This window comes from Callorhinus ursinus, unplaced genomic scaffold, assembly GCF_003265705.2.
Source record: "Callorhinus ursinus isolate GAN/ISIS: 27379988/994484 unplaced genomic scaffold, GSC_fseal_2.0 scaffold18, whole genome shotgun sequence".
Lineage (NCBI taxonomy): Eukaryota > Metazoa > Chordata > Mammalia > Carnivora > Otariidae > Callorhinus > Callorhinus ursinus.
The window spans coordinates 9,797,425-9,817,790 of record NW_027397080.1 but is presented as its reverse complement, the minus strand read 5'-3'; the positions used below and the strand labels follow the sequence as shown (position 1 = coordinate 9,817,790).

Below are 20,366 nucleotides of genomic sequence, written 5' to 3'. Positions count from 1 at the left end.
ACCTTTCCATCCTTTTTAGTTGAGATGCTTTATAAATGAAAACTATACCATCATGTAATAGCACAATATTTTATCTTAGAGGTAATAGATACTTAAATCCACAAATATTTAAAGTTATGTATCTTGTTATCTAATTGGAATTCATTTAAGACTTACTTTAAAAGGACTCCAGTGTATATATTTTTTTTATCTCCTCAGTATCTCTGAACTATCTCAGAGGTTCCAGTTTAGTGTTTAATATCGAAAGAATATGACCTTAGACCTTGATAAGGTCTTTCTGATATATTTGAAGAATATGAATTCATTTTGTTTGATTTGGTATGGTGATTGTTAGAAACTGCTTAAATAAGTCACAGAAAGATGAATAATGCTCTTGTTCTGAAACACTTTGGCCTCTATTATTAAGCTATTCAAACCACAATTTAACAGTTTAGATATTTGTATTTATACTTCCTCACACGAATCCTTCCCTTTCTCTGTCTGGAAAGGGAAGAAGATGCTCCCTCTTCTGGTTTAGTTGGAAAAAGGCATTTTAGAGACTTGAAAGACATTTGAATGTGGTTAGAAGTATTTCTGGTAGTTACGTGGCTTCCTTTTATGTTTCATGTTTCATTTAATGACAGTAGACTTCTTTATTTATAATGTTTGAATTATAAAACATACTTTTAAAAGTGTGTACCTCATTAATTCTAAGATTAAATCAACTTGAAAATTATTTTTATAGGGTTTTTTTGTTTTGCCATGAGATAATTTCATATAATAACTTCCTCTTATGCTTCTTTATTTAATTCTACTTTAGTGATTGGCACTTTGTAAAATTTCAGTTTTATTTCTTCTTTCATTATAATAGTCATAGATATTTTCAGAGATATATCAGTGAATTTTAAAAATGACCATAGAAAACTCACAGAAGTTTTAAAATGTGTGCCCTCTTTCTGTCTGTGTTTTTAAAGTCTTGTCCTTACATACTATTCTTTTCATCTAAATTTATTATATCCCTTTGGTTTGCATAGCGTTATCTGGAGATAGGTCATTTTCACCTACATGTCATGTCTTATCCATCTTGATCATATGTAGTTGTTATCCTTTAAGATTACATTTGTCTTTTGTTCTCTTTGGTCTTATCCATAAATCTTCCATGTTTTCAGCCTGTCATTCCTTGACTCTTAACTCTTCTACCTCTTCATTCATTCACTTATCTATTATCCTTTTTTCACCCCTGTTCTTTTCCATTTGCCTCTTACTGTTCTCTATCGGGTATTCCTTACCTGCCTGTCTCCTCTGCCTTTCTTCCCCATTTGCTTTCTTTTCTCCCCTTCTCATTTTATAGGATGTCTTTTCTGTTGCTGCTCAGCCCTCAACCCCTGATCAGTCTTGATTTTCCTTGCATTCTGTTTTACTTCCTGAACTACTCTTTCATCTCCTTTTTACCACTTTACCTTTCCTTCCCTTGTTTTCCTTTTTTTTTTTTTTCCCTTCAACATGGGCTTGAACTCACGACCTTGAGATAGAGACCTGAGCTGAGATCAAGAACTGGACGTTTAGGGACGCCTGGGTTGCTCAGTCTGTTAAGCGATTGCCTTCAGCTCAGGTCATGATCCCAGGGTTCTGGGATTTAGCCCTGCATCGCGCTCCTTGCTCAGCAGGGAGCCTGCTTCTCCCTCTGTCTGCTGCTCCCTCTGCCTGTGCTCTCTCTGAAAAATAAATAGATAAAATCTTAAAAAAAAAAAAATAATCGGACTCTTAACTGACTGAGCCACCCAGGCGCCCCTGTTTTCCTCTTATTTACACAGTCATTACAGCAGTTGGGATAGTCTGGTTTATCTGACTATAAAATTGTTCAGTTGGATCGATCGTACCTTAAATATAAGGAAATTGGATTCAAAAAAGTTAAAATATTTCCTCAGTGTCACATAGCTGGTTAATTTTGCTAACACCCCGCCCCCTGGCCCCCATGTAGTCCATATAATCAAACAGGTTTGATTTGTAAGTTAATCCCTTGAAGGATCCCAAGAAGGATTTCAATTTAATTTGAATGGGTGGAGGTAGAAAAGATTTCCTTCCTGATAGCCACTATTTTTATAGACCAGTAGAAATATAGCAGCAGCACTTAGGTTACAAGAAACTCAATAGCTATTTGAAGTAACAGTTTTATTTTTCTTAATCTTTTATTAAGCATATCTCTTAACATCTTGAATTTAACCTAAACTCTGAGTATATTTTGGCTAATTATCATTTAATTTTCAGGTTTCTTTAGTAATAAGGACCTAACACTGTTTTTAAAAATCTTTTTCAAATCCTCTGTAAAAGAGGTAATTTGGAGGATAATTTTTAAAATACTATTAGAAAGATCAGATTACTTGATATAATGATACTCAAAGAAGTAACTATTTGAGGATTTTCTGTATCATTTCTGAATTTTTACTGTTTGGAATCAGATATAATGTATAATAAGATGTAATGTAGTTGGATGCTAGGCATACTGAGGGGAGTGAGACATATACCTACTTTTATTCTTCCTTGCCTTGATCCATGCTGCACCCCAGCCCTTATCTCCTTAACCTTCTAGGAAGCTCCTATTTAAGATGCAGCTAAAATGTCACCTTTTGGGTAGGCTTTCATGTCACATATTGTCTGAAATAATTGTTTCTTCGTTTCTGTTTCTATTGTACGTTATGCTTTTTCATAATTATTTCACTTTTATATATTAAGGATGCTTCTGTTATGGTATTTTATATGTCATTTGTCTTTTTGTCCCAATACACTGTGAGCTCCTGGAGTGCATGCTTGTACCATATTGTGACACAGTGTATAGCTAGTGCCTGGCTCAATATAAGTGCTCAATAAATACCTATATAAATGAAATACATTAAAACCTAGGGACGCCTGGGTGGCTTAGCTGGTTAAGCGTCTGCCTTCATCTCAGGTCATGATCCCAGGGTCCTGGGATCAAGCCTCATTTTGGGGTCCCTGCTAAGTGGGGAGCCTGCTTCTCCCTCTCCCTTTGCCTCTCCCCCTGCTCATGCTCTTTCTTTTTCTCTCTCTCTGTCAAATAAATAAAAAAAAAAAACAACCCCTAATTAAAAAATAACTGGGGCGCCTGGGTGGCTGAGTTGGTTAAGTGTCTGCCTTTGGCTGAGGTCATGATCCCAGGGTCCTGGGATCAAGTCCCGCATCGGGCTCCCTGCTCAGCAGAAAGTTTGCTTCTCCCTCTGCCTCCTGCTTCCCCTGCTTGTGCTCTCTCTTTCTCTCTGTCATACAAATAAATAAAATCTTAAAAAAAACTGTGAAGGCAAAAACAAATGCAGAAAGTAGAAGAGCCTAGAGCTACTAAGTATAGAAGATGAGGTATGGAGTTATGTATTATAGCATATGAGGTGTTCCTTGTGATGATTCCCATTATGTTTACTGTTATCTTTTATTGAAGCAGAGATATTTGTAATCTTTTCTAAAAAGTACTCTATTAGTGTAATCTGTTTAAGATGCAAGAATGAGTATAATGGTTTATATACTATTATGTGGTGTGCACTCATGGGAGGGAGACAACATTTAGAAAATTTCCATAAAGGCATTTTTTTCCCATTGGCTTTTTTTTTTTTTTTAAGAGAGACAGTGAGTGTGAGCATGAGCCAGGGAGGGGCAGAGGGAGAATCTCAAGCAGGCTCCATGCTCAGCCCAGAGCCCAACTTGGGGCTTGATCTCATGACCCTGAGATCATGACCTGAGCCGAAATCAAGAGTTGGTCACTTAACCAGGAGCCCCTTCCATTGGCTTTTAAAATGGTTTACACTTAAACGATTTAATAAACTGCTATGTGGGAGCACTGGTTTGGGGGTAGGATAAGGTGTAGAGCAGTAGGGGGCCTTAGAAGTGTTTTAATCTTCATTGCCTTTGCTAGTAATGCTTACAAATTAAATTATTTAAAAATAGAAGTACTCGATTTTATATAACTATGCTAGAATATACACTGTGTGGCTTGAAATGTTATTTTTACATTTATTTATTAACGATTTTACTTTTAAGTAATTTCTACACCCAGCATGCGGCTCTCTCTCACAGCCCTAAGATCAACAGTCTTGTGCTCCACCAACTGAGCCAGCCAGGTGCCCCTGTATTTTTACTTTTAAAAGATGGTGTTTTTAAATTTTTTCAAGTGTAATATATTTTTAAAGAATATTTTGAAAATATGAAAGAGCCTAAAGAAGAAAATTAACATCTGTTATAATCCTACCTATTAGAGATAATGAATAAAACTTTGATATATATCCTTTTAGTCTTGAAACACAGTATACTAATCCTCCCAACAGTTCTATGAAGTAAGCCATGTGTTAGTTCTGTTTATAGAACAGAACTTAAGGATCAGAGCAATTTATCCATTTACCCAGGAAAACCCATGTGTTTTTATTTAAATATCAGTGCCCTTTCCATACATATATATATAATTGCCTCTGCTTTATTTATTTATTTATTTTAAAGATTAGAGAGAGAGCATGAGCGGGGAGGAGCGGGCTCGAGCCCAGAACCCTGGGATCATGACCTGAGCTGAAGGCAGACACCTAACCGACTGAGCCACCCAGGCGCCCCTGTTTTATTTATTTTAACTGACAAAAAGGAAAAATACAAATGATACTGTGGCTTATTTTATTTTTGTTATCATTTTTAGAGATATTTTAAATCCAAAGGATGTGATCAGTGCCCAGTTTGAAAATAGCACCACTAGTAAAGATTTTTGCAGTCAGTCATGTCTATCAACATATGAACTGAAAAGGAAACCTGTTGTCACCATAAATACGAACAGCATTTCAACCAAATGCAGCATGTGTCAGAAGAATGCTGTTGTAAGTCATCTTACTTTTGGGTGGGAGATCCAGGGAGATCTAATGTTTGTGCTTAATAAAACAGCTTTTAATGGTTTCTGCTCGTTGTTGATGTGGTGTTTTTCAATTTCTAGATTCGACATGAAGTTAATTACCAGAATGTGGTACATAAACTTTGCAGTGATGCCTGCTTCTCGAAGTTTCGCTCTGCCAACAACCTCACCATGAACTGTTGTGAGAACTGTGGAGGCTACTGTTACAGTGGCTCTGGGCAGTGCCACATGCTTCAGATAGAGGGCCAGTCTAAGAAGTTTTGTAGCTCAGCGTGTGTCACAGCATATAAGCAGGTACATGACTGTATTTAACCCCAGTGTCTTTGTTCCTTTTAGAAGGATCTACTTGTTTTGGTAGAACTTACTTATGAAAATACTGTCACAAAAATACTAAGATGTTATTTTTTTTAAGATTTCATTTATTTGTCAGAGGGAGAGAGAGAAGATGTTATTATTAGCTTAATATTTTTACATATAAATAGTTGTCAAATGAATGTGTATTAAAAACCCACTTGTAGAGTTTTATAAGTAGCATATTTTTCTCTTCATTTAAAATACATGCTTTTAGGGCATGGCATTTGTATTTCAAATATGATTCATGTTTTTTAACAATATTTTGAAAATGCACAAAGAAGAAAAATAATGCATCTCCCAGAGATACCCAGTTTCATCTTTTTGGTAACTAGTTTTCTTTGAAATATATTTTTGGTTTGCATATAAGTGTATACTTTTTTATTTGATAAGGTAAGGTCACAAGTTACATATATATTCTTGCCATCAAATCCATGTAGTTGAAATTGCAAGTCAGAAAATAAAAATCTTACAGTTATTTAAGAGGTTTTTCCTTTTCTTCATGAAATAAGAAAAATGTAGGTTATATGTTATTTTGTGAATTGATGAGGTTTATAGAAGATGAATCACATGAATGCTGTATGACAAATGTCTGTTAGGCAGTTTCATTTTTACTATATTTGTATTTTGTTAGTAAATTTTGATCACAAATTAGATTTTAAAATTCATAAGTCCAAAGGAATATTTTTAATTTTACAGTACCTTCCTGTTTCAATGCATTAGCTGATCATTCTTTTTCTTAAATTAGTGAATCTTTATACAGTCTAACAAGATTCATGAATGTAATGTCATTTGAGAAATTTCTTTTAAATTATTCTTAATACTTTGCAGTGATTTTGGAATTTTCAGTGTTATATGGTGTTTCCATTTATTTCTTCTTATTCTGAAGCACATTAAAGGGGCTTAGCTTTACTATTTATTCCTTCCTCTAGAAACACATTGGTTTTGCCCTCACAGGGAGAGAAAAGACAGTATCTTCATGAGCTTATCCTTGTCCAAAAGACTTTTCTTGGTATTGTTCAAGTACTAAAAGTTACTTGGATTCAGTCCATTGAAAGATGGTTCATATTCCACAAGAGAAGGAGAAATAGGTTGAATCATCTTAATTTTAAATTATTTATTGTTTTTAATTTAGCCAATATCTATAAATTTCTCACATATTAATATGTACTATAGTGTAGAGAAAGAACGTGAATTTAGAAGTAAAGCAGATCTCAGTTTGATTCCTTGACTTTCTATTGAAATAGAATTTTTACCTGGGGAAAGCCGTTAAACTCCCTGGGTCCATTTTCTTATCTGTGAATGGATATTATGCTACTACTGTTACTGAGATGTTGTTAGAATTATGTGAAGTAAGAATGAGAAAGCACCTACTATAGAAACTGGCATATTGAAGATGGTCATATCTGCTGCTTTCTTTCCTTCGTCATATATAATTCATTAAACAAACATTAGATGTGATTCCTGCTTTGAGGGGCTGCTGCCTCCTGGGGGAGATAGACCTACAACTGAGTAGAGATGGTATGATGGAAGTATTATGGTACAGCAGGGCACAGATCAGTTCTCCTTGATAGGACAAGATGAAACTATCAGCAAAAACTTCACAGAGATAATGGATACTGGATATACTTCATAGGTTATCCTGAATGTGTGATATGTTAGTAGTATTTAGCATTATTTGCTGCTGAATCCTTAATTTAGTGGGAACTTAAGATAACAGACTCATTGATTGCTTATATTTAGACACTTGTGATATCCAAAGTTTGCTCCCACTTTATTGCTTACTTGCTTACTGCTTTGTGTGCTTCGTTGTTATTAGTGGTAGAATATTTAGTAGTGAATTTTCTAATTTTATTCTCTTGAATTCACATTTAATTGCCATATATAGCACCTTTTGTGAGGGGGAGTTCTTCTAATTTTTAGCATAGTGTAAGAGCATGAATTCCCTGTTGTGTAATTTTTTAAAATTCCATTTTTAAAACTATAGTTACAGTCAATTAATAGATCCCCAAATTAATTGCCAGGTTGTGGTCAGCATTATTTTTTAATGAAATAGAATAGAATGGAAAATAGAAACATGCATCACATGTTATTATAATTTATATTGTTTTATGAAACTTTTTCAGTTTTATATACATATATGTGTAATACACAAAACTTCAGAAATATGTACTGGGTCACTTTGTAAAATTTATTTCTTACTGAGGATTGTAATCATAAAAGTTTGAAAGCCACTAATTTAAAATATTTCAACAGTGTTAAGTATAAACATTTCAAAGAATTATGCTTTTACTTATAATTTGGTAAAAATGAATGTTATTTTATTCTCTTAATAGAAATCAGCCAAAATTACACCATGTGCGCTTTGCAAATCATTGAGATCCTCAGCAGAAATGATTGAAAATACCAATAGCTTGGGAAAGACAGAGCTTTTCTGTTCTGTTAATTGCTTATCTGCTTACAGAGTTAAAATGGTTACTTCTGCAGGTAATACCGGTTTCATAAACTATATAAGTAATAATAGTTGGCAAAAGTTATGGTTATTGCTTTTTTGTATAGTACAGATTTTTGTCCAAATATAATTGATTTTTAAGGCAAATTTAAAATATTTCAGATCTGTGTTGTAAAATATCATCTCTTGCCTTGATTGCTTAAGTTATGTTTATTTATTTGCTTGCCTATTTGTGCATTCCCCTTTTCCAAAAAAATTTCATATGGCTTCTTTAATATATCTTTTTATCCACACCTGATTTATTTCAGTATTCATTTACTTTATAGTTTCAGGGTAGACTGTAGGTAGACTGGAGCCTACTTTAAATTAAAAGAAGTATTATTAATGTTAAATTAGTTTTTGTATGTATGTGACATGATTTAGTTTCAGTTCCTGCAACTTGACCTGGCCCTTGAATTTTCATATATTGGATACTTACTTATTTTCTCAAACATTTATGAACATTTGTGTATATTATTCATTAGTTTTTATTTTGATTTGCTTAGGTGTACAAGTGCAGTGTAACAGTTGTAAAACCTCAGCAATCCCTCAGTATCACCTCGCCATGTCAGATGGAAGTATACGCAACTTCTGCAGCTATAGCTGTGTTGTCGCGTTCCAGGTACGACTTCAAAAATCTTCCTCCCTTCCAGTCAGTGAGGTGCCTACTATGTAGTATGTAAACTTGGTAGGTGTTTGCTCCTGCCCCGATTGCCTACACTTCTATCTCAGTCTTGTTAAATGTGGATTCTTTGACTTTTGCTGTATTTGGAGGATTGTCATTTAATTGCCTCCTGTAACATTAAGTGGAATTGTTATTACCCAGATTATCTATTGGGAGGATATTATTTTTAAAGGAGGTTATTAGTTTGGGGCCCTGGCTGGCTCTCAGTAGGGCAAACCACTCTTGATCTTGGGATTGTCAGTTTGAGCCCCATGTTGCACGGAGATTACTTTTAAAAAAAGTTAAAAAAATTAAATAAAAAAGGAGATCATTAAATTATTTTAGTTTTTGGGTATAAGTGACACTGCACATTCAGTTATAAGCTGCTCAAAGGTAGGGGGTTTTGCTTGTTCACAGGTGTATCTTATGTACCTCGAACTATGCTTGTCAAACTTAGACACTCAGTGCTTATCTTATTTGTTTGAACAAATGATTACATTGATCATTTTGTTTGTTTCATTTTTCAGAATTTGTTCAACAAACCAACAGGAATGAATTCTTCAGTAGTGCCCTTGTCTCAGGGCCAAGTAATTGTAAGCATCCCCACAAGTTCAACAGTATCAGCAGGAGGGGGGAACACCTCTGCTGTTTCTCCCACCTCCATCAGTAGCTCTGCTGCAGCTGGTCTCCAGCGACTTGCTGCCCAATCCCAGCACGTTGGGTTCGCACGAAGTGTTGTGAAACTCAAGTGTCAGCACTGTAACCGCCTTTTTGCCACAAAACCAGAACTTCTTGACTATAAGGTAAAGTATAGGATAATGATATAGGGTTTGAGTATAAAATGGTCTATCTATAAAATCATTTCTGGCTTTTCATCTCTCAAAATTACACTGCTTGTTTTGAAAGTAGGAGGGAATAAGGATTTCCAAAAGATAAACCAAATGTTTAATTAGTACTTGATGATTATTTCTTTGCAGGGTAAAATGTTTCAGTTCTGTGGCAAGAATTGCTCTGATGAATATAAGAAAATAAATAATGTAATGGCAATGTGTGAATATTGTAAAATTGAGAAAATTGTAAAGGAGACTGTGCGATTCTCAGGTGCTGACAAGTCATTCTGTAGTGAAGGTAAAGGCAAGATCATCTTACCTACTGAGCATGTTGGTCCTTTTAAAAGTAACTGATGATTTAAGCTGTTACTATTTAAGTTTATCTAGTTTATCCTTCGTGTATAACAACAAAGCCTTTTGTTTACACTTGGTTTGCTTTTTTTTTTTCTGAGTTAATCCTTCATATCATATAGATGTCAAAATGAAGGAAAAGATCATTGGACTGTATTACAGAAGATGGTGGTGATGTGAAAAACATTCCATGTTCTTAGATTGATAGGGATCTTGTAGTTACTGCACTTTTTTTAAAGATGTATTTATTAGGTGGGGGAGGGGCAGAGGGAGAAGAAGAGGGAGATAATCTTAAGCAGACTCCCTGCTGAGTGTGAAGCCTGCCATGGGGCTCCGTCCTAGGACCCTGAGGTCATGGCTGGAGCAGAAACCAGACATCGGACACTTAACCGACTGAGCCACCCTGGCACCCCTATTGCACCTTACTTGTAAAGAGAACTTCTTAAATTTTGGTAGCATCCTAAACATGTTTGTGGGGCGCCTGGGTGGCTCAGTTGTTAAGCATCTGCCTTCGGCTCAGGTCATGATCCCAGGGTCCTGGGATCGAGCTCTGCATCGGGCTCCCTGCTCCACAGGAAGTCTGCTTCTCCCTTACCCACTCCCCCTGCTTGTGTTCCCTCTCTTGCTGTGTCTCTGTCAAATAAATAAAATCTTTAAAAAAAATAAAAATAAAAAAAAAACAGACATGTTTCTGAATAGGCAAATCAATGTGAGGTAGATTGTCTCTTTATTTAGATGACTATTTTGTATGTTTAATGTTTTGTTTTATTCTAAAACTGCACACAATTGGCCGCCTAGACTAGTGGCTTTCAAACCTTTTGACCACAACACAAAAGATCATTGTGACCCAGTATGTTATCACCCTCCCAAGTAAAATAAAAATTTTATGAAACAAAGCTGGCTTTTATTATATGTGATGCACTGTAATATTTTCTGTTCTGTCTTATTTTATTTAAAAAAAGAAAATGATAGAATAGATCCTTTCATTGATCTCTCGATCTACTAATTGCTAAGGATCCAAGTGTGAAAACATTGTCACAGGGCATTTAAGTTTAAAGGTATAGATACTTAATATTTTTTCTCACGTTAATTTTATCTTTCCCGTTTTTAGGTTGCAAATTGCTTTATAAACACGACTTGGCAAAACGCTGGGGAAATCACTGTAAAATGTGCAGTTATTGTTTACAGACATCTCCCAAACTGGTACAGAATAATTTGGGGGGGAAAGTAGAAGAGTTCTGTTGTGAAGAATGCATGTCCAAATATACAGTTCTGTTCTATCAGGTAAATATAATCCACATTCCTGGGGTTTTTCAAGTTAGGGCATACATTACTCCGTTGTATTCTTTAATGTAGTATGAAGGGCAGTTTAGTGATTTAAAACTTTTAAGTATTAAGTGTATTATGTAAAAAAAAAGTATTATGTCCTCTTGCAGTATTAATAAAAGATTTAAGAAGACTTTAATGTCACTGAAGTTACGTTCTTTTTGTTTTTTTTTTAAGATTTTATTTATTTATTTGATAGGGAGCACAAGTAGGAGAGTGGCAGGCAGAGGGAGAGGGAGAAGCAGGCTCTCCACTGAGCCGGGAATATAGGTCTTATTTTCATTTCACTATGTTTTTAAATTACTTTTTATTGACATCTATAATGTGACTTTTAATGTTTAGTATAAATGATAAAAAATGATACTTACCATCTTAGGGTGGTTAACCTTCATTTTTGTGTTCTAGATAAGTTACTTTCCTCACTTGTCATTTGTGTACTGCTTTCATTCTCTCAGGCCACAGATAATTTGTTTTTTACTCCTTTACCATCTTATTTCATTTTTAGATGGCCAAATGTGATGGTTGTAAGCGACAGGGTAAACTCAGTGAATCCTTGAAATGGCGAGGAGAAATTAAACATTTCTGTAACCTGCTTTGTATCTTGATGTTCTGTAATCAGCAGAGTATGTGTGACCCACCTTCACAAAACAATGCAGGTAAAATTAAACTTTACAGTCTTTATCAGTGCCAAGGACCAACTACTGTTCTACAGATTGGGAACTTTAAACAGTTGTTAATAATTTCATGAAACACAAATTCGCAAATTTCATTCTGTTCAAATAGCATTAACATTTAAATCCCTTTTTTGTTTAACATCAAAATGAGTTCATTATGTTTTCTCTGAGCATATTGAATTAAATTGTAAGAACTATGGGAAAGAATGGCAGTTAATGTTTGTAATTGGGTATATACACCTTGATTTCCTTAAAAAAGGATTTGAGAGTAAAACAAAGGACATAGAATCGAAATCACATGGCCTTTTAAATATACCGCATGCATAGTTATACAAGAGAAAGTACATGGAATACTTTTATGTTTCACTAATTAAAAGAATTAAAAAAAAGCCCAGTTAATCCTAAAGTGATTCTTTGCTTTAACAGAATTTAACCTTACTAAAAGCATTGTTTAACCTCCTTGAGATGTTGGTTTCTTTGTATGTGCATATAAATTAAAAGGTTTTTTTTATTTTTGTTTATTAGCAAGTATTTCCATGGTGCCAGCTGCTTCAGCAGGGCCCCCGTCTCTAAGAAAGGATTCAACTCCAGTTATAGCTAATGTAGTATCATTAGCCAGTGCTCCTGCTGCTCAGCCCACAGTGAATTCTAACAGTGTCTTACAAGGTATGTCTGAGTTTAAAGCATTTATCTATAGCCTTTTGATGTTGAATACAGTCGGTCTGTATCTTTTTTTTCCATCAGTGATCATTTTCGTATGTTTGACACACTTTTATTATGAGTGGTGGCTCCTTGTGGGCTGCTGGGTATTAAACAATGTTTGTATCACTTTCTGGTCTCTTTTTTTCATGTGACACTTTACATGTAGTTTTCCTGTGAATTAAGATAATTCATGTTTTTATTATGAGATTTTGTGTCTGTCGTTCCACCATCAGCTTTAAATGCTACTGTTTAAATAATTGTGTAAGATCCTAAATATTTATTTTAATTTATATCAGGTGCAGTTCCAACAGTAACAGCAAAAATCATTGGTGATGTAAGTTTTATTCTTTTAACTGGTATTGCCACTGTATTTATTTCCCAATTTTATACATATGAATATGTCTGTTAATTTTTCCTCCTTATTCTTTGTTATATAAAATAAATTTTATAAGCTCATTTAATCTTTGGGAACAAGATTCTGGTTATTCTGGTTAATTAGGCCTTTTACGTACTTTGATTTCTTTGAATGCTTGCTCTCTGTGTAGTTACTGAAGGCTGTTTTTGTTTGGTTTAGTTTAGTTGTTTTTTTTTTAGTTTAGCTTTAGAGAATTAAATTTTATAGAATTCAGGCATAAAAGGTATTTGGAGTGTTTTGTAATATAGTCAGATTGTAAATGAAATATTTATAAAATGTACTTTGTTTTCCACCCAGTGCAGATTATCCTTAAATAAGCATTCTTGTTTCTTCACTCAGTATTTTTTTGTTTTGTCTCTTAAAAGAAGAAAAAAATAAATACGAGAAAAACTTACAACTAGAACAGTGGCATTTCTAAAGTGTTTTCTAGTCGCTGGGATAACTTTCATACCTTTTTTTTTCAAGTTACTTAAGTGATCATAAGTGATTCTGTTATTTCTAGCAATCTTGAAACAAAGTCTTCTAAGACTCAGAACATAACTTCTCATTTTAAACATAGACAACAGTGTTACTGGCCAACAGTATCTTACAATAGAAATAACATTTTTCATGTTAAATAGAACTGTTAATTAGATACATTCAGAGTCAGTATATAGTTATCAGACTATTTTATTACTATAGCTATTTTAGGAATATTGTATTTCTTACATATTTAGTAAGTTCTCTGTCTTCCATGTAATTCCAATATAGTATTTCTTTTGAAATTATAATATTTCTTATAATTAATGATAAGCTTTTGAAAACCTCTTCGGTTTCTGATTTTTTTTTAACTAGGCAAGTACACAAACAGATGCCCTGAAACTGCCACCTTCCCAGCCCCCAAGACTTTTGAAGAATAAGGCTTTATTGTGCAAACCCATCACACAGACTAAAGCCACCTCTTGCAAACCACATACCCAAAACAAAGAATGCCAGACAGGTATGTTCCTTGCATTTTCTTCCTTTAATTTTTTTTTTCTTTCTTTTTTTGGAAAGGAATGTGAGAGCTGCTTACGTTAATTGAGTGCCTGCTATTTCCCGGGTTATGTGTTTGGTTGTTTATATACATTGCCCACTTTTGTTGTCACAACTTCCTGTGAGTTAGGTATTTTCACCCTCTGAGAATTAAGAAATTATGGCAAAGAGGGGGTTTTAATTTATAATACCATACTGTGAATACTTCATTTTCTTTTGTTATTAATGACAGTGTAATTTTATGGAATAAGCCTAGATTTTGGAATTATGTAGACAGGGTCTTAATGAAGAAGAACTGTTGTGGTTGTTTAAGATTTTATTTATTTATTTGAGAGAGAAAATGAGAGGGGGGAGGGGCAGAGGGAGAAGGGGAAGCAGACTCCCCCCTGAGTAGGAAGTCTGAAGCAGGGCTCGATCCCAGGACCCTGGGATCACAACGTGAGCTGAAGACAGCCACTTAACCAACCCAGGCACCCTGAGGAACTGTTGTTTTGTAGAGCATGCTTAGGTTTGAACTTTTTCACCCTCTGTTTCAAATAAAGTCAGATTTTTGTGCAAGAGGGCTTTCTCTTCTTAAGAATGGCCTCTCCCCCCAGGCAAAATTTCTGAGCTACATTTCTGGATTCTGGGCATGGTGCCATCCTCTGGTTTTCTCAGTTTGCCTCTCCTGGCATGGAATCTCTGCCCTGCAAATTCATCAGGGCCGATGGTGACTGGGACCCAGTATTCTTGGCCTACCATTCCTGCAGTAGGGCCTCTACTCTATAGGTGGCAACTGGGTGAAGAAAGGGAGACCCCAGCCTGTCAGCTATACTCACCAGGAAATTATCCTCTTCAGCTTGGAGTTGGAGGGGATGAGAAATGATGGTGGCCAGTCCCCCTGGTGAGGTATGGTAACCCTTGCTTGGAAGCTGAAGAAAGAGGAGCCCATTCTTCCTGGCTACACCTACCCAGAGGGGAGCTTCTGTCAAGCTGGCTGAGGGCGAATGGAGCAGGTTGTGGATCAAATGTCATAGCCTCCCAGGGGAGGGGCAGGGAAGGAGAGGGAGAAAGATAGAATCTTTTTTTTTTTTTTAATGATTTTATTTATTTATTTGACAGAGACACAGCAAGAGAGGGAACACAAGCAGGGGGAGTGGGAGAGGGAGAAGCAGGCTTCCCGCTGAGCAGGGAGCCTGATGTGGGGCTCGATCCAATCATGACCTGAACCAAAGGCTTAACGACTGAGCCACCCAGGCACCCCAGAAAGATAGAATCTTAATCAGGCTCCACGCTGAGTCAGACACAGGGCTTGATCTCACGACCCTGAGATCATGACCTGAGATTCAGACACTTAGCCGCCTGAGCCATCCAGGCACCCAGAAAGTCTCAGAATTCTTAAACCAGGAAGTAATCCTAGATTCCTAGATCTGGAAGGTTATCCTGGATCTGGAAGGTTATCCTGTAGGTCAGTGCTTCCCAAACATTAATATGCATATGAAGTACTTTGGAATTTTATTAAGTACATTGTAATTTCGTGGGGTCTGAGGTTTTGCATTTCTTAAAGGTCCCATGGACCACATTGACTAGTAATGCTGTAGATGACTTTGGCCTATATTTGTATTGTATTAATAATGACTGATTTAGTATTATGTAGCTTTGTTATCAGATATCTCTAATCAGGTGATTTGGGTTTTTTTGTTTTTGAGTATAGTTGACACACAGTGTTACATTAGTTTCAGGTGTACAACTTAGTGATTTGACAAGTTTATACATTATGCTGTGTTCACCCCAAGTGTAGCTACCATCTGTCCCATCACACTGCCCTTAGAGTATCACTGACTGTATTACTTATGCTCTGCTCTTTGTTCCTTGACTCACTCAATCCATAACTGGAGGCATGTTTCTTCTTCTCCCCTTCACCCACTTTGCCCAGCCCCCTATCTGCAGGTAATTTTTTTTTTTTAAATGTCCACTGGACCATGGTAAAATTGATCCCACCTCTGACCCTACTCAACTTGTCAGCTTTTCACTTCTTGTCACTAGCATCACTTTTCTCTTACGTTAATGGTTTTGTAATCTTCTAGGATATTTTTCTGGCACATAGAAAGGACTCTGTAGGATACCTATTAAATAATTGAATGAATTCTCCATCCTTCTCACTTTTTCTGTACTCATATTTAGGTTTCTAAGTTCCGTTTCATCTTTTAGTACCTTAGAACATCTGGCTGTATATATTCATTCTTTTTTGTAGGTATCATAACCGCCCTGGTCCCTGTACTCATCATCTCAGCTCTACACATTGCAGTTGCCCCCTACTTTTACACTTGATATACTTTTTATTCCACATTAAGAGGGCCTCTAAATTAAACTTTTTTAAAAAAGATTTTATTTATTTATCGAAAGAGAGTGTGTGCGTGCGTGTGCCCAAGTGAGGGGAGGGCAGGGGGGAGGGAGAGGGAGAGAGAGAATCCTCAAGCAAATTTCATGCTACCATGGAGCCTGACACGAGGCTCCATCTCATGACCCTGAGATCATGACCTGGGAAAAACCAAGAGTTGGATGCTCAACTGACTTGATCCACCCAGGCACCCCCAAATTAAGCTTTTTAAATGACATTTTCATCATATTACTTTGTGCTAACCGATCTGTAGTAGCTCCACACTGTCTACTAGAAATGATTTTTAAAAGTTCATTATAGCCTCATGAAAATGGCCCTTCTACCAATTTAATCTCCTCAACATTCTCTTCTTACTCATGTTATCAGTTTTCTATAGCCCTCTTCTAAGATTACTGTTCCAATTCTTTGTTAATTAATCCAAATTATATCCTTCATTCACTGTGTCCTCATATCATTGATCATTGTTGTGTTGCCCACTTTTTATCACTGCTATCTTCAAACCTTTCTTTACTGCTACTTCAGTTATTTCTCCCTCTGTGGACTCAGAGTGTCAAAGATTACACTTCTTTTGAACTATAAGTCTGTGTGCTTTGTTTTTTATTTTTATTTTTTTAAGATTGTATTTATTTATTTGAGAGAAAGCACAAGCTGGGGGGAGAGGCAGAGGGAGAGGGAGAAGGAGAAGCAGACTCCCCGCTGAACAGGGAGCCTGATGTGGGTGGGACTTGATTTCAGGACCCTGGGATCATGACCTGAGCCGAAGGCAGACGCCTAACCAACTGACCCACCTAGGCGACCCAAGTCTTTATGTTTAAAAAAATTTTTTTTAATTATAATTCTTTTGAACTATAAATCTCTGTTGCTTTAAAAAAATTTTGTTATTAAAATGTTTCTAACCCTCTTTGTTTTTTGTGATTTTTTTGTTCATCATTAGAAGATACTCCAAGTCAGCCCCAGGTCATTGTTGTGCCAGTTCCTGTACCAGTGTTTGTGCCCATACCTCTTCATCTTTATACTCAGTATGCACCAGTCCCATTTGGAATACCAGTTCCAGTGAGTAATCATTTTAGAGATTAAGGCTGATTTAGTGAACGTTTTCCTCAAGTAAAATGTTAGAGTGCCATAAAAAAAAAAACTCTTCACTTGTTGGTAAAATATTCCTGACTATGGTTGGTTATTATCATATTACTGTATTTTTTAGTATGGAGTATATGAAGGACTGCTTCTGTTTATACCCTTCCTTCTCAGAGAATGCTGTGATGTAGCCTATTTATAACGTTTCATACACAATAAACCACTCAAATAGGAAAAGATCAGAAATTGTGTATGTGCTAAAATTGTAGATTCTAGCAAGGGTGAGAAAGTAAAAACTGTGATTTACATTATTCTTTTTCTTAGAAATGTATTCATTTTTTTATTGGAAATATATTTTTCCTTGGTCAATTTTTTTTTTTTAAGATTTTATTTATTTATTTGACAGAGAGAGACACAGCGAGAGAGGGAACACAAGCAGGGGGCAGTGGGAAAGGGAGAGAAGCAGGCTTCCTGCTGAGGAGGGAGCCCGATGCAGGACTCGATCCCAGGATTCTGGGATCATGACCTGAGCCGAAGGCAGACGCTTAATGACTGAGCCACCCAGGCGCCCGTCCTTGGTGAATTCTTAAGGAAAATAGTTGTGTGAAACTGAAAATGTTAAGCAAGAATATAATCAGAAACAAAAATATGTTAGATAATTACTCTTTTAGACAATCACATTTTGTTGATTGTTTAGAAAAAGCACTTAACTGAATTTTGATTCGGATGGCTGTGGTCTTATAAAAACAAATGAGCAAGACTGTTTTAATCATCAGTAATAGAAATACCTGAATTTGTTCATTATTTTAGTACTTAAATCATCTCACAAATAATAGTTTTGGATGACAGACATATTCCCCAGAAACTGTCCTCGGTCTTTCAGATGCCTGTCCCTATGCTTATTCCATCCTCAATGGATAATGAAGATAAAGTCACTGAAAGTATTGAAGACATTAAGGAGAAGCTTCCTTCACATCCATTTGAAGCTGATCTCCTTGAGATGGCAGAAATGATTGCAGAAGATGAAGAGAAGGAGAAGACTCTATCCCAGGGAGGTTGGTATAATTTTAAAGTAAGAAAAAAATACACTTAAAAATATTTGGGTAACTCAGGTAATATTAAGTGTTGGATAATCAAGTGTTTCTAAAAGCTTTATTTGTGTTTAAATATGAGGTGTATGGATTTGTTAAATTTGATACCTCTGAAAGTCCTATCTTTTTTTAAAACTAAGTATTAATACTCTACTTTTAGTTCTTAATCATTCCAGAAAAATAATCTGTAAATCCATTTTCATGATTATGTTTTGGCTTTATTCCTATATTCAAAAACATGATCCCTATTTAAGAATTCCTGTTGTATAATAATCAGCATATTGATAGAAGACAAATAGAGCCTTAGGAGGGAAAACCGTTTGGCTCAAGATAACCTATAGATAAATCCTATGTTATGAGGGTAGCATATCAGTAAGAACAGTAGTTATGTGCTTACCATACCCTAGACATGTCCTAAATGCACTCTGTGCATCACCTCATTTAACCTTTACAACAACCCTGTGGGGTGGATACTGTTTATTTTAAACTCATTTGGAAAGTAGGATGTCATACTTGCCCTGGTTATGCAATCAGAAAGTGATGGAACCAGAAATTGAATTCCGTCTGTTTGACTCCAAAGCACATGACAGAATTTGAGTACATATCCAGAAAGGTTCTAGCCTTAATTAGTACCTCCTTGATTTGGGGGTATAAGAAGAGGTAGAGAAAATGGTGTTTGGATAGTTGAAATACACGAAGGCCTTTTCCTGTATCACTGAGGAGCCAGGAAATTATTTTTTCCTGACAAATGTTTTCTTTTTTTCAGTGATGGTTTTTACAAAGCTAGCCGCTGGGTTTAGATTTTGCGTAATAAATGCTAGATGATTTTAAGAACACTGTAGCATTTGAAAAAAATGTCCGCTTTCCTCTTGTGTTGCCATTAAGTTTTAAAATCATATATATCCTGAGAGATGCATAAAAAGGTTATTATCCCACTGTTTCTGGTCTCATTTTGCTCTCTCGTATATAACCTCATAATTCTGACCCATTTGTATGTGGAATTTAATGTCTTAGAATATTTCCCCTTGTTCTTGATCTTCTAATTTCTGATACTTAGTTTAGAAGTTTAAGCAATTCCTGATAAATAAACCTCATTTTAAGTTGGCATCTCCATTCACATTAATTAACATTTTTCAGGTGCTTCCTCTGTACAAATATTGTAACTTTGCCTTAACCTAAAGGCAAAGTTAACCTAAAAATAGAGTCAGACTGAAAAAACTTTCAGACCTAACCTGCAAGACAGATAGTTGTAATCGTATTTGTCAATTTGTAAATAAATTGTTCGTGTGTGTGTGTGTATGTGTTTCATGGTAAAAAAAAAATTTCAGAAAGCACAGGAGTGTAAAATAAAGGTCTCTCTTGACCTGACTTCTCTCATACTGCTACCTGGAAGTTTAACTACTGTTACAGTCAAAATTTGTTTAATTTCATTTACCACTAATGCCTAGTTTTATTAATCATTCTTTCTGCATATGAAGGCTATTTTCTTCGCATTCCCTAGTATGATTCATTTATATACGCAGTCATTTTATTTGAGATGCAATTTGCTTTGTGTATACATGTAAGTTATTAAATGTATACTTTTTTTTTTTCTTTAGGATCCCAAACTTCTGAACAGGAACTCTTTCTAGACACCAAGATTTTTGAAAAAGGTTTGTAATTCTGCATATATTTCAGATCTTAGAAATAGTACCCTTGGGGTGCCTGGGCGGCTCAGTTGGTTAAGTTTCTGCCTTCAGCTCAGGTGATGATCCCAGGGTCCTGGGATGGAGCTGGTGTCAGGTTTCCTGCTCAGCGGGGAGTCCGCTTCTCCATCTTCCCCTATCCCTCCCCCTGCTCAGGTTCTCTCTCTCTCTCTCTCGCATAAATATATAAAATCTTTTTTTTTTAATTTTATTTATTTATTTAACAGAGACATAGCGAGAGAGGGAACATAAGCAGGGGGAGCGGGAGAGAGAGAAGCAGGCCTCCCGAGGAGCAGGGAGCCCGATGCGGGGCTCGATCCCAGGACCCGGAATCATGACCTGAGCTGAAGGCAGATTCTTAACGACTGAGCCACCCAGGCACCCCAATATATAAAATCTTAAAAAAAAAAAAATACTATCCTTAGTTATTAATACAAACCCACAAAGT

General features: G+C 35.8%; 1 protein-coding gene across 9 annotated transcripts in view; it reads left to right on the top strand.

Annotated features, from left to right (window-relative positions):
* Window positions 1–20,366, top strand: part of ZMYM4 (zinc finger MYM-type containing 4) — a 129,897-nt gene that overhangs the window by 82,543 nt on the left and 26,988 nt on the right. For all 9 annotated transcript variants that reach the window (XM_073902923.1, XM_025856487.2, XM_025856488.2 and 6 more), the window contains 14 exons: window positions 4,664–4,838; window positions 4,952–5,164; window positions 7,558–7,708; window positions 8,219–8,334; window positions 8,904–9,179; window positions 9,354–9,504; window positions 10,669–10,841; window positions 11,389–11,539; window positions 12,083–12,223; window positions 12,556–12,593; window positions 13,509–13,653; window positions 17,003–17,121; window positions 18,026–18,197; window positions 19,832–19,885. In XM_073902923.1, coding sequence (XP_073759024.1) covers window positions 4,664–4,838; window positions 4,952–5,164; window positions 7,558–7,708; window positions 8,219–8,334; window positions 8,904–9,179; window positions 9,354–9,504; window positions 10,669–10,841; window positions 11,389–11,539; window positions 12,083–12,223; window positions 12,556–12,593; window positions 13,509–13,653; window positions 17,003–17,121; window positions 18,026–18,197; window positions 19,832–19,885 — 2,075 coding nt within the window. The remainder of the gene's footprint in view (window positions 1–4,663; window positions 4,839–4,951; window positions 5,165–7,557; window positions 7,709–8,218; window positions 8,335–8,903; window positions 9,180–9,353; window positions 9,505–10,668; window positions 10,842–11,388; window positions 11,540–12,082; window positions 12,224–12,555; window positions 12,594–13,508; window positions 13,654–17,002; window positions 17,122–18,025; window positions 18,198–19,831; window positions 19,886–20,366) is intronic.